This window comes from Mytilus galloprovincialis, chromosome 8, assembly GCF_965363235.1.
Source record: "Mytilus galloprovincialis chromosome 8, xbMytGall1.hap1.1, whole genome shotgun sequence".
Taxonomy (NCBI): Eukaryota; Metazoa; Mollusca; class Bivalvia; order Mytilida; family Mytilidae; genus Mytilus; species Mytilus galloprovincialis.
Window position 1 is genome coordinate 24,486,815 of NC_134845.1, and position 23,633 is coordinate 24,510,447.

The 23,633-nt window shown below is 30.8% G+C and overlaps 1 protein-coding gene across 7 annotated transcripts in view; it reads left to right on the plus strand.

The window, feature by feature from the left end:
* The window catches only part of LOC143085379 (glycine receptor subunit alpha-2-like), a 46,164-nt gene extending 24,536 nt beyond the window's left edge, over window positions 1-21,628 (plus strand). For 3 of the 7 annotated variants that reach the window (XM_076261669.1, XM_076261668.1, XM_076261667.1), the window contains exons 2-9: window positions 4,872-4,974; window positions 5,520-5,584; window positions 8,263-8,330; window positions 13,833-14,059; window positions 15,155-15,237; window positions 17,667-17,798; window positions 19,084-19,457; window positions 19,891-21,628. In XM_076261669.1, coding sequence (XP_076117784.1) covers window positions 4,913-4,974; window positions 5,520-5,584; window positions 8,263-8,330; window positions 13,833-14,059; window positions 15,155-15,237; window positions 17,667-17,798; window positions 19,084-19,457; window positions 19,891-20,097 — 1,218 coding nt within the window. In that variant the 5' untranslated portion in view covers window positions 4,872-4,912 and the 3' untranslated portion in view covers window positions 20,098-21,628. Of the gene's footprint in view, window positions 1-3,281; window positions 3,301-4,871; window positions 4,975-5,519; window positions 5,585-8,262; window positions 8,339-8,498; window positions 8,567-13,832; window positions 14,060-15,154; window positions 15,238-17,666; window positions 17,799-19,083; window positions 19,458-19,890 lie in introns of those variants that run through there. The other 4 variants (XM_076261670.1, XM_076261671.1, XM_076261672.1 and 1 more) reach the window with 4 other exon arrangements.
* Window positions 21,629-23,633: the final 2,005 nt, after the last annotated feature.

Consider the following 23,633-nt stretch of genomic DNA (forward strand, 5'->3'; position numbering starts at 1 on the left):
ATTTAATTAAACAATACAAAAGAGTCGTTTAGATATAATCCCACGCTTCAATACTCACGAATGCACATGTTTATATGTATGAAAACATACCATATAGAAACGAGATTATATGCCCTTTTCATTGCACCCTTTAAATATATGTATTAAAGTTATATAACTTTTATGTCATTTTGAAACTACACCTGGTAATTAAATCCGGATAAATTTCAAGGTGAAAGTGTAAGTGGTCCATATGGAATTTAATAGCACAAGGTTCATATCCTGATTTCTATAATATAAAAATGAAGCAGCAATATTTGTGGACGGCTTTCTAAAAACTAAAATCACACAAATACAGAACTCCAAGGAAATTTTAAAACGGAGAGTCCTTAATCAAATGGCAAAATCAAATGACAAATCACATCAAACGAATGGACAACAACTGTCATATTCCTGACTTTGTACAGGCATTTTCAAATGTAGAAAATGGTGGATTGAACTTGTTTTGTTTTTTTAGCGCTTAACATATCACTTGTACGACAGTCGCATCAATTTCGATTATATTTACAATGGTGCGTGCATAACATGTCACATATGGGGGTACAAAAACAAAACAGACCTCACCAAAAACAGGAGTGATTTCAGGTGCTCAGGAAGGGGAAGTAGATCCTGCTCCACATGTGGCACCCGTCGTGTTGCTCATGTTGTTATAAAGTCGGTAAATATTCTAATTCGGTAGGTCACATTCGTGAAAAGGGAAATGGGTTGTAGTTACGACATAAGGAACATATCCGATATCATCTGTATAACGTATATTCTACAACGGTCAACCAACTCGTGATGGCGTACGTAATATTTACGAAGTGATGATTATAACTTCACTATTTAAATCTCTTGATTTGATAACGAAAAGGTCACAATTGGGAAGCTAGATCATCTCTTCAGTCGTAAAGTTTTGTTTCGTACCGACCTTCAAAGTCAATTTCTAGATATATGTCAAAATCAAATGGCAAAATCAAATGCTCAACACATCAAACGAATGAATAACAACTATAACATTCCTGACTTGGTACAAGCATTTTTTTTTATGTAGAAATTTATGGATTGAACCTGGTTTTATAGCGCTTAACTTCTCACTTGTATGACCGTCGCATCAATTTTCATTATATTTACAACGATGCATGAACAAAACAGGCATAATAGGTAAAATAGTCAAAATATAGGTACGGCAGTCATCACCGTGTCACAATCGCAAACAAATATTTAACAAAAAACATAAATAGCATCTATCAAATTCAGAAATCACATGCATTTCTTCGCGTGTTTTCGCGCCATAAAATGTAAACCTCACATACGAAGAAAAAAAATGCCGTTCCATGTTTTAAAAAAATATATAATTTCACATGGGGAATAGTGGTATACAGGGTCAAAAAATCAAAAGTATTTTAGAACTTATTTCAGAAACAGACCGAGATTTAAAATTATCCAGAAGTTCTTTAGAATTAGTAAGAATTCACATATGGTTAATACCCCTAGGTTAGTAAAATAATTTTTCGTTTAAAGTATTTTCAACTTTATAATAGAACAATAACATAATGACATATATTAGAACAATAACACATTGGCGAGATCTTTAAAAGTACAGAGTCGCATCATATGAACGAAAGAAACACAGCATCGTACATACAAAACTCACCAGCCAAAATGAAAGATGATACAAACACGTTGACGGGATGTATAAGTACCGAGCCCTGACAAAAGGATATCACAGAAAGCAGACCAAACGGTAAAAACAATATTAATAATACAACAAAGACAAACGAATGAAAAATATAACACGTTTTTAAGATGATACGCAGAATCTATACATCAAGACCATCTTGTATTATTTGTGAAGTTGACTCGAAATATTTGTCAACAAGGTCTAGGTACCTTCCAATGAGCTAAATGTATAGTTTCAAAATGAAATTGGGGTTTTTGGAAAGCTTGTCTTTTAACTGAGTCCCCGTTATTTTTGTTCGGACTATGTGGTGTGTACCCGCAAAACAATAATAGGGAGAAATAAGAATGCACCTGAAATTGAAGCGATGTAATCTCGAAGATGCAAGTAATTGATTTACAAATTTCGTAGAAAATAAACTGAAGTCATCGAACCAATTACGTGAATTTGAACACAGTTCGAATTGTACAAAAACAGGCTACTGATACATGTACCTGCTTCAATCTTGATCGAACAGTTATGTTAACACTACCGTTTTTCGAAACAGTTCATTTTATGAATTATCACGTAAAGCTACTTTGGGTGTTAAATCCATTCGTTGTTTTGTTGTTCCTGCTTTAACTTGAAGTGTTTTGTTCACCGTTTTGTGTTTTCTTTTTTGTCGTGTGGTCGCTGTTTTTCACTTATGGTTTATATTTTTGCAATCTTCTCTACCTTTTTAGAACCCATGGGACTAATTGTTGAGCATCTAAGTTTGAATAACCGATACAGTTACAGTATATACCGTCTTAATATTTGATCAATCTTGTTTGCACCTCATCTTCAGAAGAATGGATTATCTTCGCTCACTCTAGCTAAACGGTTATCCGGGCTATTTTTATTATATGAAATTTCTACAAAATTTAGTATTAAAGTTTTAAAGATGGATTTAAATTATGAGACAAAAACATAAATGGAATCATCTTTGTGTTTAGAACCCCATATACAAAATAAGACGTCAATTGTCAAGTGGCATTAATATCTTGCGTGTTTCCGTTTTTTTTTTTTTTTTTGTATCTTTTTGTATCGTTTTGACATATACACTTTTTTGTCCAAACTAGTTATTCTTGGTAAAGGAAAAGAACACACAGAGAAAACAAATTCAATGCTTTCTTCCTTCTAAGTATCTAATCCTATAAGTTGGCCTTTCATTTAAACGTCGTTTATATATAGTAAAGTATTTAATTTTATCAAGATGGCATAATTTGTAGAAAGATTAGGACAAACAACAGCGTATTCCTTTCATTAATTCTTTTTGAATATATCTAAATAAATTTTATACAAAACTTCTATTAATAAGCACCGTTACTTTAAGTTGCCTTTTATAGTTTTATTTGTTTACCGGACTCGTGTATACCTGTGAAACTCTACATGTTAATGAAAACATTTAAAGGTACTTTGTGATATATGTCAGTATTATGCATTGTACCATGACCTATGTGTGATCAGTAGACTTTCGTTTTTCAATCAATAATCTAAACTACCGTTTTATAACATCATTAGGAATTTTATTTCCGTCATATTATACTCTCCATCAACTCTGTCTGTTGTAGATAGTTATGGTAATATTATTATAAATGCGTCTTTCTCTTATGATGAAATCATATTTCTTATTGGAGACTTAATGTGAGTAGAATATGATTGTCTTTTTAAATATCTGGATAAAATCTGGAAAACAACTCCGTAAAAGTGGTAGGACATTAGCTTTATTTAAGTTCCTTTGTTTCAGATTCTCAGAGAAACTGTTGATATTGAACTTCAAGTTAACGTATATAGAATATAAGCTTAATTAATTTATCATTAAATATATCTTTGATCGTTTCATTTTTATCTATTGTCTTTTGATATATTGGTCATACCTTATTCATTCTGTAATTTATCAATAACTTGGCATTTGCTGATTCTGAGCTTAGCACTTGGCTTTTATGAGTTGGACAAATCAAATATTGGGCTTGGAGTAAAAATACTGTGTCCGGAAGGGTTACATATCTTGATGCGAGTTGTTACCCTTATGAACAGGTATGTTTCAAATCCGACTCACTTTTATTAGTTAATATTGGCTCTGAACTAGTTTGCAGTAAGTTATAATCTTCTCATATCTGTAATTAGTGTCCTTTTTGTGTTTTTTTTTTCATTTATGCTTTGCGTCGAATTGGGAATGAATCCTTTTCAACGTATTTTAAAGTGTATTCTTACAATGCATGTTGTGCGATTATACCACTGTTACGTTATATTGATGGGGTTGGGTGCCCGCCAAATGTTTAATCTGTCACAATCTGAATGTTCCTATCCCAACCAGGAGCCTGTAATTCAGTGGTTATAGTTTGTTACTGTTTATTATATTTGGTTTATTGTTTAGTAGATACATGCTATATGAATATTCTCGTTTGAATTGGTAAACATTTTCATGTCGATGCCGTTTAAAGTTTGCTATGCGATATATGTTTTACTTATTATTTAGAACCGAAGGTGACTTATATATTTAATGTTGCTAACTGGTACATTGTTTGAGGTCTCTGGGCTTGGTGGTGAGCTGTCTCATTGGCATTTATACCGCATCTTATGTATTTGATTTGCAAGTAATCATGTTCACGTTTCAAAAGTTGCTTTTTTAATATTTATTCGTTAGAATAAAACTTTTAAAACATCATCGTTGAAAATATTGATAGTGAAATCTAGCAAAAAGTGCAATTAAAAATTAGATGAAAGAAAAATGATTATGGAAAGGTCAATATGTAGATGTAGCTTTAAATGTTTGACCTCCTTTTATAATGTGTACATGTGAGTTCACTTTCTTTTCGGAATCTCGAAATCTCATTTATATAATATTGAAATATTGATAAATACTACAAAAGTAAATACTAGTTAAATTCTAAAGTTTCCAGTGTTTAATTATGATTTTATATTTTTCTACTTGTGTTGCATTTATGTTGATTTTTAAAGAATGCAATGGTTATTTCATATCATATAGGTAATTTGTATTTAAAAGAAAACTCTCAGTGTATAAATGATTATATATAACTTATTGTGTTGCATGTATGTCTTTTTGTAAAGAACGCACTGAATATTTGTAAAGAATGCACTAAATATTTAATACAAAGATATTCATATTTATTTATTTTTATATATTCAGTACTGGTAATTGATCAACAACACAGTATTTGAGATTTTATCATGTTTGCTACTGCATTGATAATATCAACCATTAGTGTTATAGCATCTGACAATAATACAAGGTAAGACAAGTCCTTTACTTCTCAAAATGTTTCTCTGACTTTTACAAGTTAGTTTGAGTTTCGTTGTATTTGTTTTAGGTTTTTTAGGGGATGTGGGTTAGATATTTTCGTTTTTTTTTTTGTTTTTTTTTGTTTCTCTTGGTGTCACAATCTTACACGGTTAGTTTTATTTACACGGCAAATTTATTGTTGCCTGAATTTATTCCTCATCTGCATCCTTTCAGACCCTGAATTGACGTTACCAGCTCTACAAACACAATATTGATACTCTTTGTGATAAATTGTTTTTTGTTTAATTAACGTGCATGCATATCTTTAACAATGAATACCTTATAAGAAAAGAAATGTTAAGTGAAAAATCAAAATAAAACAATTATCATTAAGATATTAAAAAAAGAATCAGGTTGAAATGGGATATGCAGTTGAGATAAAAAGACTGTAAAATTAATGTCTATGACATAATTATACTGTACAGTGTGTGGGAACATATATCTAAAACAAGTTTCATAATCGATCTTTTATTTCATATTTAATTCCAATTTCAGAGAATATGTTCTTGGGACTTTATTTGATGGCTACGACCCAAAACTAACACCAGCATTTTTTCAAGGTATGTAGTTCATTAATACAGTTATTGCATGGTTTTATAGTAATGGAGATTTTTTGTTTCAGGTGAAACGTTCAACGATTTTAAATGGTGCGATGTACTTGTAGTACAAATGTACAAGCGAATGCAGATAAAAATTGAATTGTTAAAAAGTTTTTATTGCACGTAGCGAATGAGTGAATGCAATATTTATAAAGACAACTAACCCGAGCGAAAACGAATGCTTACTATCCGCGTACAGCCTCTATGTATTTTTTTCATTTGTTCAGATTGATAAGAAATACAAAATATAATTTGCAATGAAATTATCCGTACTCAGTTATAACCCTTTAATGAAGATTTCGGACTAATTTTCGAATATTAGTTTAAGGTGTTGAAATCTACAATAGACGAGACGAAAATGATCCGCAATATAAGATCTACAAATAACGCTAGTCTGACCAAAACCATGGGATGATTTCATTCAGGAATTTTACCATATTCTTTACAATTTACAAGTTATCGCAAATTATCTTTAAAGCTATTAAAGATAGATCAATATTACCGACCGTGAGAGTGCTGTATAGTCAGTCATGGTCGTTAAAAAATCCCATCATCAAGATGAAGAAAAACGGGCTAGAAACCTATTAAACACTAAATGCTGGAGTTAATGCTTTTATTTGGTGAATTTTTCTTGATTTTTTTCTAGTTTTTGTCAATGACTTTTACTTTTTGACATGTGAGCTATTTAGGCTTTTTTCTACAGAATTATCAATAAATGTTTGATTAACGCTTTTAAAAGTAAAAGTTATAAATAGAAAATTCTGCTTACAAATATTTACAAATTAAAGATGTAATCCCTCACTTCATTGCATACATCTTCCATCAGATTTTAAGATGACGTTGTTTTCTAATAATTTGAAATTGTTTTCAATCTGTATACTTCATCAGTGGACGTTTTAATCATCATATTTTATTTATATGTAACTGTAAGTTATTGAGAAATTACTTTATGTTGTTAAGTTTTGCCATATTCTCTGTGTTGTTTCTACGCCCCCATTATTTCTTCTTTTGAATGAATCTTTCTATAAAAATTTAATTATTGATTATCAATGTTTCACACTGAACTTATATTCTAACAATAATACTGTAAAACAAATAGCAAATTTCTAAAGTTTAATTTTGTGGTTTTATTAGTTTTTTTTTATCAATATTGATTTATTTAACAGTGACTAAATTTTAACTAACGAGAGCAATTGTTAAGGTTGATTCAATCAATTGAATACAGTCAGTATTATAAAAATAGTAATGTACGTTAAACTTCTCTTAGAATGTTCCTTTATTTAGCAATATCATTACACTATAAATTAATTGTCTTACGTAATACAGAAACATGATCAAAGCAAGACCAAAAGAATTTTACATCAAATCAATTTCTTAAAGCAATTATTTTGGAATTCTCGAAGCTTTGTAGTTTCTATTAGTATGGTACATTTCTCGAACTTCATAATCAGTATGGCTATTAAATAGGCTATAAATTCCTACCGATAGTTAACCATAAAAGTCAATGAATATTTTGTCTATGAAGATAATGAGGAGTAATGGTTTCAAATTTAAAAACTTAAATAACCAACAATGCCATGGTTTTTGGTACATGTATATACTTGTTATACATGTGTTTGCCTGTCTACCTTATATGCAACTTCTATGGATTTGACTTGAATTTCATCTCAAACGAACGTGTGGAGAGTTGTCGCATTGGCAAATCATACCACATCTTCTTTATATATTATACGTTAAAGTCAAATAAAATCAGTTCATTTGAGTTTCACGAGCATGTCCAGTTTCTGGACAGAAACTAATCAACTGGTTCATCGAAGAGAGGTACAAATGTAGTAGAAGAACAATCTCAATATCAAGTTGTAGGCGATTTTGTTTGATAAAAACTGTATATATAGATAGAACCACAGTTTCTATAACTCACTTTAATAACAAATTTCACCGCAACTAAATTTGTAGATTATGTTAAATTGTTACTTCGGCTTTTAGTCATTGCTCTTATTTTCAGCGAAACCATGCAACTTGCTTCAAAGAATAACAGCCCATTTATATGCAATTCATTTGTAGCGAATATTTTTATTGAACGACGTTATACATTTCGAAGCGATGAAATGGTAAAATATCAACATTTAACATGGGTTACCACAAGCTTAAGAAAGTCAAAGTTTTGAATTCCGACATTATTTGTGTATGATTGATTTAGTGATAAACAAAATAGTCACATTTTTAAAGAGTCATATTGCAAAGGGATTTAATGATGAATGCGGGAATGAACTTCTTATATGGCTTAAACATGCCTCTTACTTTAGCACATACACAAGTTTAGTCAAAAGCATTTTTGATGAATTTCTGTAGCAACTTTGACGCATCAAAATTGACCTATCGTTCTTTTACAGAGTAAAGTGTGAGTATTTACCATAATACATATTTGTAATAATTCTAATCTTAATTGAAATTGTCTATAGAAACATGTAATTTTGTTTTCTAAAAACGGCAACAAAATAATGCAATCACCTTCTGATTTGAACGCAAGTCCCTTTAAAGTTTTAAATTATAAATGGTGAAATGTGCCTGTAATATCTGTAATCACCACTTTTTGAAGACATACATTCACTTTTAAAAATTGAAAGATTTTGTTGCAGATGGTCCGGTGAATGATGAAGTACAGATATATATATCTAGCATCGCATCTATCAGTGAAGCTACAATGGTAAGATCGTAAGTTTTCGCATAGTGAACTTCCCACAAGAAAGAAGTAGTCACCAGTGCTTATAATTCTACGTTGATTGCTTATGACAAATGAGTGGTTAAATATCTAATATATTTATAGCTTTTATTTTGCTAGTTTAGTAAATGCTCCACATTTTATTGGTTATAGGTGGTCCCGTGGTCAGTGAAGTTCAGATATTCATATCTGATATGGCATCTATAAGTGATTCCACCATGGTAAGGTAGACAATCTAGAACCAGCACTGCTTTTAACATTTATTTCTTTCCAAAAAGTCAAGATATTTACATATCTACAAAAATCATTTAATAAATGTAAACGTAAAACTAAATATATAAATGTCTTGACTACTACATTCATTTCCCTAATGTTATCATTCTTATTCTTAACTTTGCAATTCTCATGATTGTTTTAAAATTTATGTTGCTATTCAGTATTTTAGTTATAGTATTGACTGATAGTATATCGTTGGGCTAACACATAATTGTGCTTTAAATGTGAAGAAGGCAATCATGGTAATAAATCAATGTGCATTCAACAAAATAATTAAATAATATTTTTTGATATTACGAAATAGAATTTAGACACCTAACACTATTTTTTTAATATATTTTTCTTTTTTCATAAAATTTTCAAAAAATATTTAATTTTAATTTTTTGTTTTTAATCAAGAAATGGAACCACACAATTAACAGGGAAAATTCCATTAGATATAAAAAAAATTTTGTTGAATTTATAACTTACATCAAATATAATAAAAAAAAGTCCATAATGTATAAGCCCTACACGCCTATCGTTAAATCGATTTTAACCATAATTATGACATTCTATATTTATTTCATGTTAATATGTACATATTTAAAAGTACACATCATCTTTTTTTATTGTCGGAAGGTGAAATCTAATTTTCTATCATGTAACTATAATCGTCTGTCATGTACAGTTAATTGCTATTTTTATTATAGTATTTTTCATTGTGCGTTTTCAGTTTGATTATAAATGATATCCACGAGACTTTTGTGTCTTTATATATTTTTTATTCTGAAGAACCTATGTTAATACAATGGTATACAAAAACACATAGACATACATAATAATATTATAAGACATATGGTGAGGTACATTTGTAACAGCAAATAGAGAAGAATAGAATGTATACGTTTGAAGGCTAGCATTTTATCAGAGATAAATACATGTATACTTGTGCCTTGTCCGAGAATAATAAAATACCATCTTTGTTTTTGGTAGATGAAATCTAGTAATTAGCTATTTCGTCTATTATCCAAATGTTATAGAAATGATTGCTATCTTCTCGATTAATTCTTGATTGCTAGTTTTTCAATTTGATACGGAACAGATCCCACAAATGTTATGTACTCTTTTGTCTTGTCTCTGTCAGGAATTTAGATCGTAGTTTTCTCTGCCTAGCCTGTTGTTTATGATTATATCTGTTTATGATCTGCGAATTTAATATTGATATTAAGTCATGGTAGACTTATTTTATTTACTCACAACTCGTCAAGCCATTTAACGATTAAGATTTTAAGTGCAGTTTTTTGTTGATGGGTCAGCTGAAGCCCACCTTTTTGGTATGGGTTTTTCTCGCGATATTTGAAACATATTGGTAGCCTTTGGCTGTTTTCTGTTCTTTTGTCGGATTGGTGTCTCTTTGGCACATTCCCTGTGTCCATTCTTAATTCTAGTTCTCATCGCCAATGAGACAGCGCTAGCTGTGTCTACATGACGAGGATCTAGTGATCAACTGGTTACATTTTTAACCCCGCCACATTCTGTATGCGTCTGTCAAAAGTCAGGTGCCTGTAATAAAGTGGTTGTTGCTGTGCCACACAAATTTTTACGTTTATTATTTTAAACAAACATTAGACCGTTAGTTAGCCAACTATACGGTCACCTATCCTTGTTACAGTGAGTTGACTATGGGTGTTACTGCAAAACTTTACCTATAGCTCAACCTGTTTTTAAAATTGACAATACAATAGGGACATTAAAATTGACTAGTTGGTATTGTTAGATTTAAATCTACCTTGATTCTACCTGTAGTTTTTTATTTACCAGTTCCAACCTTACAGCATGCTTTTTTCATGATATTTTTCTTTTATACCTAAGTTTTTCTTTTTGATAGGGAAGAACATAGTTTTGGTTTTCATTGTTTTAAATCCCTGATATATATGATTTATCTATATTTTACCTAAAATTCTAAATCAGTAAAAGATTTGATAAATATTTCTGTGTGATTTAAAAAAATCACTTTCCATGTTTTTCGTTTGAGAATCCTTAAACAAGTAAAGCAAATAAACATTGCAATTACAATCTTTTTATTATTGAAATGAGTGTATTCCTAAAAGTAATTGGACATACAATTGCCAAAGAAACAATATTCAGAAGGAAATAGAGAGATTTTTATTTTACTCTCATTTAAAATATTTTGTTAAATATTATTCATATTTATGCTATATCACTTTATTTTACTATATCCAAAGTATACATTTTTTATTTCATTTCCTATGATAAATTTCCAAATTAAACAATATTTGATCCAGAATTTTATAATGACTATTTCCAATTTCACATTCACTTAAAACATATCCTCACGTTAGGAATATTTTAGAATATTGTACTTTCATTTTTCACTTTATCACTAGATAAAGACTATATCCACTGCTTTAAATCAACTTTTATTTCATTTCCAAGATCCAATTTAAATGGTGAATTATCTTAAGTTTGTAATAGCTCCCAAAATTAATAATGAATGTTTTTAAAATCACATTCAAAGCCACAGAAACATGTTGGATTAACTCACACTATATCTCCTACTTGAATTCCAGTTTTGAATTTTTTTAATCTTTAACATAACTAAATCCCATCTTATGAAAATTGAATTTCCTTGTGTGAACACAACATTTTATGCACTACTAATATAATAGTAGATTTCAAAGAAAAAACACTGCAAGGTATACTCCAAAGTTATTTCGAATGAATTATTTCCTCCTTGATACCTTCATGGCAATACATTCGTGAAAAAAAACAAATCACATTTTAAGAAGCAAAATTACTATAAAAAGTCTGAGAAGTGAATTCAAATAAAATAAATCCAATATTGTATGCACAATGATACCAATAGATATCAAACATCTGAAAATTTAAACTGTAAACACCTGAACAGCTATTTCTTGTTTCACTGGCAGCTGGACAATACTATGTATAAGGGTTAGAATTTTAAAGAAATATTTAGCATGTAAAAACAGTTTGAATTTTCAAACATATTAACACGTAGTAGATTTAATCTTCTACTGATTTAGAAATTTAGGTAACAATCAGATAAATCATATATATCAGGGATTTAAAACAATGTAAACCAAAACTGTTTTCTTCCTTATCAATTTTTGAATCGAATAATCCTAGGTAAAGAAAAACTTCATGAAAAAAGCATGCTGTAAGGTTGGAACTGGTAAATAAAAAACTACTGGTAGAATCAAGGTAGATTTAAATCTAACAATACCAACTGGTCACTTTAAATGTCCCTATTGTATTGTCAATTTTAAAAACAGGTTGAGCTTTAGGTAAAGTTTTACAGTAACACCCATAGTCAACTCACTGTAATTTCTGTGTCATTTGGTCTCTTGTGGAGATTTGTCTAAGTGGCAATCATACCACATCTTCTTTCTTATATATGCAGTATGGGCCTCATTGTTGAAGGTCATACGGTAAACTGAAGTTGTTAATTTCTGTGTCACTTGTTCTCATCTAAGGAATTAAGTTAAGCCTTTTTCAAATGATTTTTATAGTTTGTATTTATAATTTATAACAGCGCATTATATAATATCAAAAATTACCCTAAGCGCTTTACAACATATGTATACACATATACATGTATAAGTATATTTGTTCTTAAGTTGTACTGTTACCACTGTTCTATGTAAAGGGAGGGTTGGACATTTGTAACACCCCCCCCCCCCCCCCACATTCTGTATTTACCTGTCACAAGTCACAAGTCAGAAGCCTTAATTAAGCGGTTGCCGTTTGTTGCTGTGCTTCATATTTGGTTTCTGTTCATTATTTGGGACATAAATTAGACCGTTAGTTTTATCGTTTGATATATTTTTTTTTATTTTTTTCATTTCGGGACCTTTAGATGACTTTGCGGTATAGGTTTTTGCTCATTGTTGTAGGCCGTACGATGACCTATACATGTATTTCTTTCTTTCTGTGTCATATGATCTTTTGTGAAAAATTGTCTCATTGGCAATCATACCACATCTTCTTTTTTATACTTATAATGTATTGACATGAATAAGTAGTATTTTTTTCTTTTTCATGTAGTAAATTCACTGTATACCTGTTCGCAATCCACTGAATGAAATTCCTATTCTAAAATTAGCCAAAGTACTAACTTATAGACTAAACAATGACTATGTAGACTAAGTTTACCTCGATGTAGCATATAAGGAGGAGTAAATGAAGAGATACGAAATATTTTGTAGGTTACACATAATCTTTCTATGTATGTACGAGACATCAAAGGAACCCGCGTGTAATTTGAGTTATATGATGATATCTAGAAACAAATTTATATTTCTGAATAAAAAAAAATGTTATGGCAAAGAAGATATTTATTTTTTTATTGTTATTAAATGTTTATATACCTCAATGAGTGAGCAACAAAAACAAATAGCTTTCAACATAATTATACAGGTCAGAATATAGGATAAACAGGTATATAAACAATATAGCGCTGTAAACTTAATAAGCTCTTAATTCCACCGAGTATAAAAAGATTGTGAATCAATTAAATAAAAACTAGGTCAGTTTATTATTTAATAAGGAAAACAATATACGTTAAGTCGGTGATATTTGGTAGGCCGAGTAGTTGAAGTGTTATATATGTGCTCGTGTCATAACTTCTATGGAGACTAATTTATCTCGTCCTGAATCGTGGTCCATTGCTTTGAAACTTTTGCAATGTTGACCATTACTAAGGACAGACAAATCTCTGCGTCAACCATTTATTTATTTAATAAATAACTTTTTTTCGGGGATGGGATGTATCACTTATTTCAAATAGATTAATTATTTGCAACCATTAGGTGAACCCAAATCATATTACCATTATTTCTTTAATTTGTGCTTCAGTTTTATTTGGTAAGACTTCATATTACATCCTTTTTGTTCCTTTGGGATATTTGGTGTTAAATGTAATAGACTACTACTTAGGTTTCTGATTAAATTACAAACAACTTTTTTTTATATTTGGTGCGACTTTTTCTAACATATGGTTAAGACACTGCAAAGTGTATGCTGTTGACAAAGACATCTAGAGGTTAATATGTATTAATATAACTTAGTTTGAAAATAGAAGAAAATGTGTTATGTTTGGTTTAAGATCAAATCTGTTTTGATATTTATATTTAAAAGAGATACGAATTTAAAAGAATTTCACCTAAAAATTATCAATTCGTATTACAGGATTATTCAATGACGATGTTTCTGCGACAAAGATGGATAGACACACGACTGAAGTATAACCCTATTCCTGGAGTTACCTCTCTTGAGCTAGATACAAAAGCTATGGCCGACGTATGGATTCCTGATCTGTTTATTGTGAACGAAAAGAAAGCTAATTTTCATGATGTTACAACACCAAATAAACTGTTGCATATTTATAGTAACGGGAAAATCTTCTATAGTTTAAGGTAAATAAGGATCTTAAAACGTATAATATACAGATGTAACATAATTTACATTAGGTGTTTTTACTCATATGATTTTTAATTCCTTTTTTTGTTTTTTTAGCATTTTCTAATATTTCAATTTATCTATATATTTATATATTCGCTAGATTAAAACGAAACGGAAACTATCGACGCGAGTTAGAAGTTACATGTAAGCACTCAATAATCAATAAAAATAATGAAATCTTCGACTATATCGAGAAACATTCACAAGAAGGTTTCCAGCATATCCATAATCATGTTGATTCAAATATTGTGCAATCTCAAAACATAATGTAACATTTAATTTCCTGTTTCACTGCAATAAAACCAAACATATTTTTGTTATGAAAGACAAATAATACTTGTCTCTCTTCAAATAATTCTGTGATCTTTACAATATAAGCGATCCGTCAAAGGTTTGATTGGGAAATTATTCGGTAGCAAGATTGGATAGAAAATCATTTGTCGCTTTGATGATCATTTCAATGTAAAGTGAGTATGTGTCACGGTATGTTCTACCGTTTGTTAGTCCGTCCATATATCTGTTAGTAAATCCGTCTGTCCACTAGTCTATTCCGTTTCTAGTTAAATTTTTGGTTTCAAGGAACGTAACCATGAAAGCGTGTTAACATCAAATAAAATTTATAGCACGCTTGTTCATTATGATATGAGGTTCTTAACATGTATATATATATGAATATTTATTATAAGCTTGGGTTGGGACCCATACTTTGCAGGTCACTGCACATAACATTAAATCGTAAAGTGTGAGTGGGGCATGACGTTCTAGTGATCTGATCTACATTTTTGTTTCAAAAATGACCCACTGATATAGATGAAGTTCATAAAAGAAACCAATTGAAAAAAGCCCGGGCTTTTACAAAACAGTGATTTCGAATTTGACAATTGAACTGGTTTTGTTTTAAAAAGCTTATTATATTGAAACCATTTCATCTTAAAAAATTCGTTGTTTGATTTCTGTTCTTGTTGACATCTTTTATAGTTTTCTCTATTTAAATAAAAAAAATACATAAAGTGCTTACATCTATATATATAAATTAACTTACATTTTAGATTATCGGGAACATTTTCTTGTAAGATGAACCTTCTCAAGTATCCGATGGATTCCCAGGTGTGTCTGTTTGTCATGGAGAGTTGTGAGTATTGTATCACATATATTTAGCTATTACGAATAACCAATGCAATACAAACATTCAAAAACATTGATGAAAACTAGTGCCCATCAAAGTTTATTCTTTATGTTTGGTATATATTCAAAATCTTCTTAAAAGTACACCCGTTGATAGGCAGATAACAATACATACAACATGCATGTCAGTATTCACCTCAAAAGCTTACTCAACCTTTAAAACGACGTTTTAAGAAGGGATATAGATACGATACTGTTGTCAAGTCATTAAAGATTGCATATTTTGGCTTTCGGAAGCATCGGAATTAAACATATTTATTTTTAAAAAAAACCAGTTGTTGGCATGACATGGGTTTTGTTCTTCTCATATATATTATTTTAGTATAATACTATAACCCTAACGGGAGGGATTGTGCCTGATATTGATATGATGAAGACATAATCTTTCAATCAGTTAAATTGAGGTCTTGAGATAGAATGTCAGTTTACTGTCTGTTGTTATTTATGCATTATGGTCATTTTATTTATTTTCTTTTGTTACATCTTCTGACATCGGACTCGGACTTCTCTTGAACTGAATTTTAATGTGCGTAAAAAAGGGGGCAATTTGGCAAAAACATTCTTTTAAAAAAAAATCGTAGGTTTTCTTTTTGAAATTGAAGTTAAGTTACATTTAATATAGGAAATGCTTTTTCCAATCCCGGCAGTGAGATTCAAACACCCAATCTTACCATATCCTTGCGCCACTGGCATTGCAAAGAAATTAATGAAATTTAAGTATTTGAGACTACTACTACTGAACAAAAATAATAACATAAAGATCCTCACCCAGTTTGTTTTCTTTTCGAAATTATGTGTTCAGATGATAACACTTTGTTGCCGAATGCATGATTTTTACGCAAATCTTGGAGGAATCCACTCTTTTAAATGTCATATTTTGATTGAAATAAATATGTTCCTTTATTCAAACAAAAGTGTTTTCAACTTTATCATACTGCAACACTTACGATACCATGTTTTGTTACATCTATTTCAACTTTGCAAAAAAATTTCAGAATATTTTAGTGGTTTTTGTCTCTTTTTTCATAATACCTTTAAGGAATTACTTCGGATTTTTAGCGCATTTCAAGTTTGTGATTGCGCTGCTACACAAACAAATACATTTTCAACTAGTGTACAAGTTTGAACTATTAATTTAATACTATTCTTCAAAAACTCACTGCAATGTTATTGACAAAAGTCACCAAACCTCTTAAAAGAGCAGTGTTCTTTGCACATCTTTTTGAGAATATTCCTCTATGTTCGAAGAAAAATAAATAGTTTTTACAGAAAAAATACACATCAGTAAGGGGTAAATTGACAATAAACTAATGATAATAGAAGGTTAATGCACATTAAATTATAATCATGCTGGTTATCGGCGGATTAATTTTAGCCCTTAACCACATCTGTACGTAAGCAAATGGCGATGGAACAAGTCCAAATGCCCCCAAAATATCTTATAATTGGCTTCACCGGTAAGCTGTACCGGTGTGAAAGGGAAAGGGCTAACCCCGCCGCAATTTTGCGCCTGTCCCAAGTCAGGAGCATATGGCCTTTGTAAGTCTTGTATGATTTTTTTAATTTAAGTTTCTTGTATATAATTCGGAGTTTAGTATGACGTTCATTATCACTGTACCAGTATACATATTTTTTAAGGGGCCAGCCGAAGGACGCGGGAGTTTCTCGCTACATTGAAGACCCATTGATGGCCTTCGGTTGTTGTCTGCTCTGTGGTCGGGTTGTTGTCGCTTTGACACATCCCCCATTTCCTTTCTCAATTTCACATTTTAGTTGAAGACACATAGAATACATTTATGCATACTTACGTGGACACTCTTTTCATTCAGTTTGTACTTGACAAGATAGGGTAAAACATATCTTGCTTTGTTTCACGATCAAAAGGACATAACCCAAACTTAGAACTTGAATCATAAATACCTCCGTTACGTAAAAATGAGACAATTAAGAACTTTTTTCTTCTTAATGATTAGATAAAGAAAGTGTTAAGATTAAGGTCAATAAAAAAGTAAATTGGATTAATAAGTATTTAAATATGTATTCTCGTGTCTATTATTATCATTATCTCTTTACCTTTGTAATTTGGTTTGTGAGAATATAGATATATATAGTATTGCCTACATTTGTATCGTAACAAGGGAGAATATCCAATCGGAACGCTGAATTCACTACTATGTGTATTTAAGATATACCACTTCGTATGTTTATTTATGTCGTCTTCTTTTATTATTATCCTATTTGCTTTCACATACCACTTTATACATGATACAGCACAGTCGATCTAGATGACCGAATATATTCTGTTTTGCTTTTTATTAATTGAACATATTTTACTCGTATACTTTCTATATGTTTTGTCTTCTTCATATTATAAAGACGGTCAGAGCACAGAATTGCTAAAAATAATATGGAATGCAATACCAGTACAACGACAAGAAAATTTGACATTACCGGAATTTTTACTTGGTGATATTGAAACATTTCAGTGTGATAAAGCATATGTCGGCAGTAAGTGAGGTTTATACAAATATATTATTTAAATGTTTCACCAACATTAGTGATTTTGTTCAAAAATAATTACTCAAACGAAGTACTTGTAAAAGAGGGAGAAACGATACCAGAGGGACAGTCAAACTTATAAATCGAAAATAAACTGACAACGCCATGGCTAAAATGAAAAGACAAACAGACAAACAATAGTGTGTAAAAGTCTAGCAGCAGACGTAATATGTGACAAAAAGCAATTGGTGTTTCACGCTATATCAACACTATTGCACTAGTTCGTGGCTTTCATTTTTTTATTTGTGAAGAAAGATGGAGTGCCTGGAGGTGTAATCAGTGACCTACGGCAGAAAATCTGACAATTCTGGTCAATTATGATTGGAGTCTAACGCACCTGCAACATGTCCATGGTGCCGGATTTTAACCCCTACACCTCAGTGTTTACAGTGTAGTGATACAGTAGTTCGACAAATAAAACCATTTGTCCATCGAGGCCCCTGAGGTCAATTGCATGACCTACTTTTTGTTTTATACAATCATTTTTTTCTATACACACTATGGTTATACATATATTGAAACACGAGTCATATGACTGTCTTTGGATACATTATCATATGACTGTATTTGTATACATACATGTAGCCACACTATCCAACACGCATCTTCACACTTAATTGTATGTCTAAACATGAACACATCTTGTAACGAAAGATAAGGCTCAGGCGGACGTTTATGTTGCGATTACGGCAATAGTCGCTCAATGTTTAAGGGACCATTGTATAGGTCATGAGATCCTTTGTACAATTGAAACAGACAAGTTATTTATTCTAACTTGGTATTTGTATAGCAAGATGAATTGTATGTATTATCTAAATACAATATGGATTGCATATTAATCGTATTTAGTTTCAATATCGAATACTACTATTATATACACCAAAAACGTTTACCTCGAGTTAAATATTTAATTTAAATAAATGGATTAAAGGTTTAAATCAGTACAATGTGCGATCAGTACAGAGATTATTTTATCAAAATTGACTATCATTTGTCAAAAGTGTGGATCAAGCAATAAATTACAACAACTAAGAGTTTGGCCTGACAATTATTACCATTTTAAGATAAATATCTCTGTTATGTCTAGTAAAGGAATCCTTATAAATAGTATTTTACATATTCTGCAGTTATATCAGCTGTTTACGATATACATGTATAACATAATAATTATCGGTCATAGAAAAAAACACATTTTTTTTTCATCTTAACTTTTTACATGTTTTTCTTCTTTCAGTAACGTATACTTGCATAGGGATGAATATCCATTTAAGTCGTAGCTATGGTTACCATCTGATTCAGATTTATATACCAAGTGCTCTCATAGTTTGTCTATCATGGGTTTCATTCTGGCTCAACATTGACGCAACACCAGCTAGAATATCGCTCGGCCTATTGACTGTCCTCACCATGACAACACAGAGTTCCGGTGCACGTGCAAATTTACCAAAAGTTTCTTATATAAAAGCAATTGACGTTTGGATGGCTATGTGTTTGTTTTTTGTGTTCGCCGCCTTGATTGAATTTGCATGGGTAAATGTTCTTGCTCGAGTGCAACAAAGACGACAAACTACATACTTACACGAAGTGCAAAATGGTAATCACAAACCGGTACGTAAAATTCTTTCTTATCTATACTGCCAGTTTTACTCTTGAGATCAATTAATTCATTGATTTAGTTAGTATTTCATATATTATAAGAGATCTTCATATACTAAAAGAAAAGAGGCAAAAGATATAGAACGGACATTAAGCTCATAAGTCGAAAATAAACAACTGTTCAAAAACACAATATTAGAAACAATAAAAGACTGATCACTAATATACTCAGAAAGGGTACGCAAATCCTATTCCTCATGCAGCATCCGTCGTGTGGCTCATGATAGTACAACTGGTGATCCAATGTAGATATATATAATCATGGAAGTTTGCAAAGGTTTGTAATTAGTATGGACATTTCAATGATGAAATTTAGGTTTTCCGATAACAAATAATATCATGTTTAATATATTTTGTGTATTTTTCTGTTTTTTTTTTATTATAGCGTTCGCGTTCCTCTTCCACACACACAGATTGTTCTGATACGAAAAAAGAAACTTGTTGTTTTTGTTTTGAAACATCAACAGACCGTGATAAAGCTCGACTGGTTGACAAAGGAGCTCGCATCTTGTTTCCTTTAGCATTCGTTGCCTTTAATATAACATACTGGTGTATATATCTGTTATGGGAACCAGTGGATTTAAAAGTATGACGAATTTATATTGACATTTTTTCATAATCATTTGATGGTACATATAGTTGGTATTGTCAACAAGTTTCATAATCATACTTTTAAGCTTATATTTGTAATCACGTGTAAATTATAAGGAAGCCTTGTATAAAAACCGATGAAATGATATTTAATAGGTGCTATGTTTGGCTGTTACTTCCTTACCCATGCTTTGACTTGTCTGACGTATTGGTGCAATATATTGCTATTATTACTTTGCAAGCACCACGAAACGTCTTTGAATAACCAAAAATGCTATAAATCTTAAAGCTTGTAATTCTCCAAAAGCTTATTTTGTTTAATAAATATGAATTTAGTGGTATGTTCGATTATTAAAATCTTATTCAATTATACAGTTATAAAATGTCAATAATAGTTGAGATTCTGCAATGCATTTTATGTAGATGTGTACTACCAATGATTTTTTGCTCCTGTTTACAGCCGAACAGTGACATTCTACATGTAAGTCATTTTGTTCTTTGATCGAGAATTTTCTCATTGGTAAATATACAACATTTTCATATTTTTATATTTTAAGTAAATTACATAAGTGTTGAATAACACTCTCAAGAACCTAACATCACTTGCAAAAATCATTCAGAAACAAAGTTTGTACTGATCGATACTTTAACATATGACTACTAGTTTATATATTTTGCAACACAGTTTTTTTTTTTGGATGACTCCTAACTGTATATTTAACAACAATTTATACGTTTAAGACATACGTACTAAACATTTTATACAGTAAAACAAAACTTAACAAACGTGAGTTGTCTTACTTTAACCATAACACACATTATCTGTTTATCTCCAATACCATTTATATGTGACAAACATAAAATGACTAACAAAGGGTTTTCAAAAGTGAAGTATACTCGTTTAACAGACACTTATGTGCAATGTGTTTAGTATGACAACATTTTAAGCAATTAAAAGCAAATTTAAAGGTCAAATACCTAAACCCCCTCGGCATATTATTAAATCATAGAAAATAATTTTACGCCATGTTATGCCATTTACTAAAGCTTCTGCAATGATATGTATTTATAAGTTTCTGGCCTTATTAAGATCACTCAGTGCATTTTTAAGGTCACGTGACTGCACCATGGAAAAAAGACTTGCAAGAAGATGTCAGCTCTATTTAGATCTTAATTTAAAATTTTGGAAAACGGACTCTTAGTGACGACAAAAGGATATAATTTTACCACACATAAATGTATACGTCAAAAACGAGGATCATTAACACTGTGAACGTCAAACAGTGGTTTCATAAAACACATTAAACTAAAATGTTGCAGAATTGCAATTCAATGCTATGCAATGTGGTGCTCTTATCGAAATCAAATTACAGTTACAACGCAAGTTTAAAAAAAACAAGTTTTGTAATTGTCTAAAATGTTTACAGAATAAGTATATAATGATTATACACATGTACATTACATTTTGAACTTGCCAAAACGTTGTTGTAATTTGATGTATATTTTTTTTTAATAAAAAATGCAATTTTCAATGTCCTTTTGTCATGATTGCGCCTTTGAGTACTTACAGTACACATTGAGGTAACAATACCTTACCGATGTTCTTATTTCATAAAACAATCAATAAGGGAAATGAAGGCAACAAAAACTGGTGGAATCGCATGGCCTCCAAAACGTACGAGATTTGGTTCGCACACTATGTAATCATCTTCTGTTAAGTATGCTAAGCAAGACAAACATGGGTGCGAGAATTTCTCGTTGCATTGAAGACCTGTTGGTGACCTTCTGCTGTTGTCTGCTCTATGGTCTGGTTGTTGTCTCTTTGGCACATTCCCCATTTCCATTCTCAATTTTATGATGATAGATTACTATTGGACTGCTGAACTATACATTGAGGCTATTACAAAAAAAAATGATCAGAAGAAAATTGAACTAACGCATGAAAAGTATCGTTTAATAGCGGAAATGAAATAATGCAGAAATATTTTTTTATTAACATGCATAAGATTATCGAAAACAGTAAATAAAATAACACTTGATAAAGTTTTTACAATTGTTTTTTTTAATATGTCGATGGCAAATGTCTGGATTAACCTTAACACCAGCCGAAACACTCGTTTAGCGGAAAACCAACTATTGTTATTTCATTTGTTTAACTCAGTCGGGATAAAGCTGACGACCTTCTGCAATCGAAGCGACTACATAACCATGAGACAAATGAGACAGTATCATTTATTTTGATACAAAACATTGCCTTTTTGAAGGTATACATTTTTATTAGTGTTTATGTCGAATACCTTTATACAAACATGTATGTGACAAACGTAAAATGCCTTACAAATGAATTTCAATAGTGAGTTTTTTCCTTTTACAGAAATTGATGTTCAATTTCTGAAGTATTATCAGGGCGTTACATTTGTATCGGTGTAAATTGCGTCTTTATTAATCGTATATGGTGTAATCATATATAAATTAATATATGACGGTCGTGAATGCTTACACTGTATGGACCCTATAGACATGAATGCGTTAATCATGTAAACATCCGCATTAACATTTGATCTTAAAATGACTTGAAATTGATAACAATACAACAACAAATATGTTTATGGTCTCAAATTACGTGACATCAACAAAGTTACAACGATGAATAAACACTAATAAAAATTACTTGTTTACTTGTAGAAATTTTCCCTCCCTGCTGGCTACAAATGTTGAAATGTCTGATCCTCCTAAAAATGAATTCATACATGAATTTACCGCGAACGTTTCTCTGCAGTAAAGCCTGATGCTGTTGCGTTTCTGATCTCGAATTTTCATTTGAAGCATACTTCAGCAGCTCCTTGAAGAACTTTTTTTAAAAATTCACCACATTTTTAGAAGAACTCATTAAACGTTCAGAGTAGCAAGTATTGCGGCACATTTGAAGACAACTTTAGAAACATCATGGTAAATGACGATAGAATACACCTTTTTGATGTTATCTTTCATATTGACAAACGCTTCAATCTTCCGACGAATATCATTCATTGTCACTTTCTCGTCTTCGAAACTGGGCTCATTTTCAAGTGTATCCAACATAGTTATGTTGCTGTTATATCGAATGTTAACTTGTCTTTGTCTATATCAGCTTTCACAACATTTTCATCTACATCTTAATCAAAACTATTGTTCACATAAGCCTAAAAATGTATAGCAACGGATTGTTCCTATGATGGTTGTTCTGTTGACCATTTCCACCATTTTTGCGTGAAAATGGGAACAAGGAGAATAATATATCTGATTTATACGCAATATATGGGACTTGATAATTCACTAAAAGCGAGTGAGTAAATTATTTGACTTCAGGGGCAAATGTATAGTAAGGTTGTTTTCGGCAATTAGGAACAACACAGTTAATAGTTTAAATGAGACACACATGAGAAAGTTGTTTGAATATGATTTGTTTGTACCTAAATCAGGCAGTTAGTTTTCTTGTTTAGATTATTTAACATTTTGACGTTTTGAGGCTATGGATATGGATTTTGACGTTTTGAG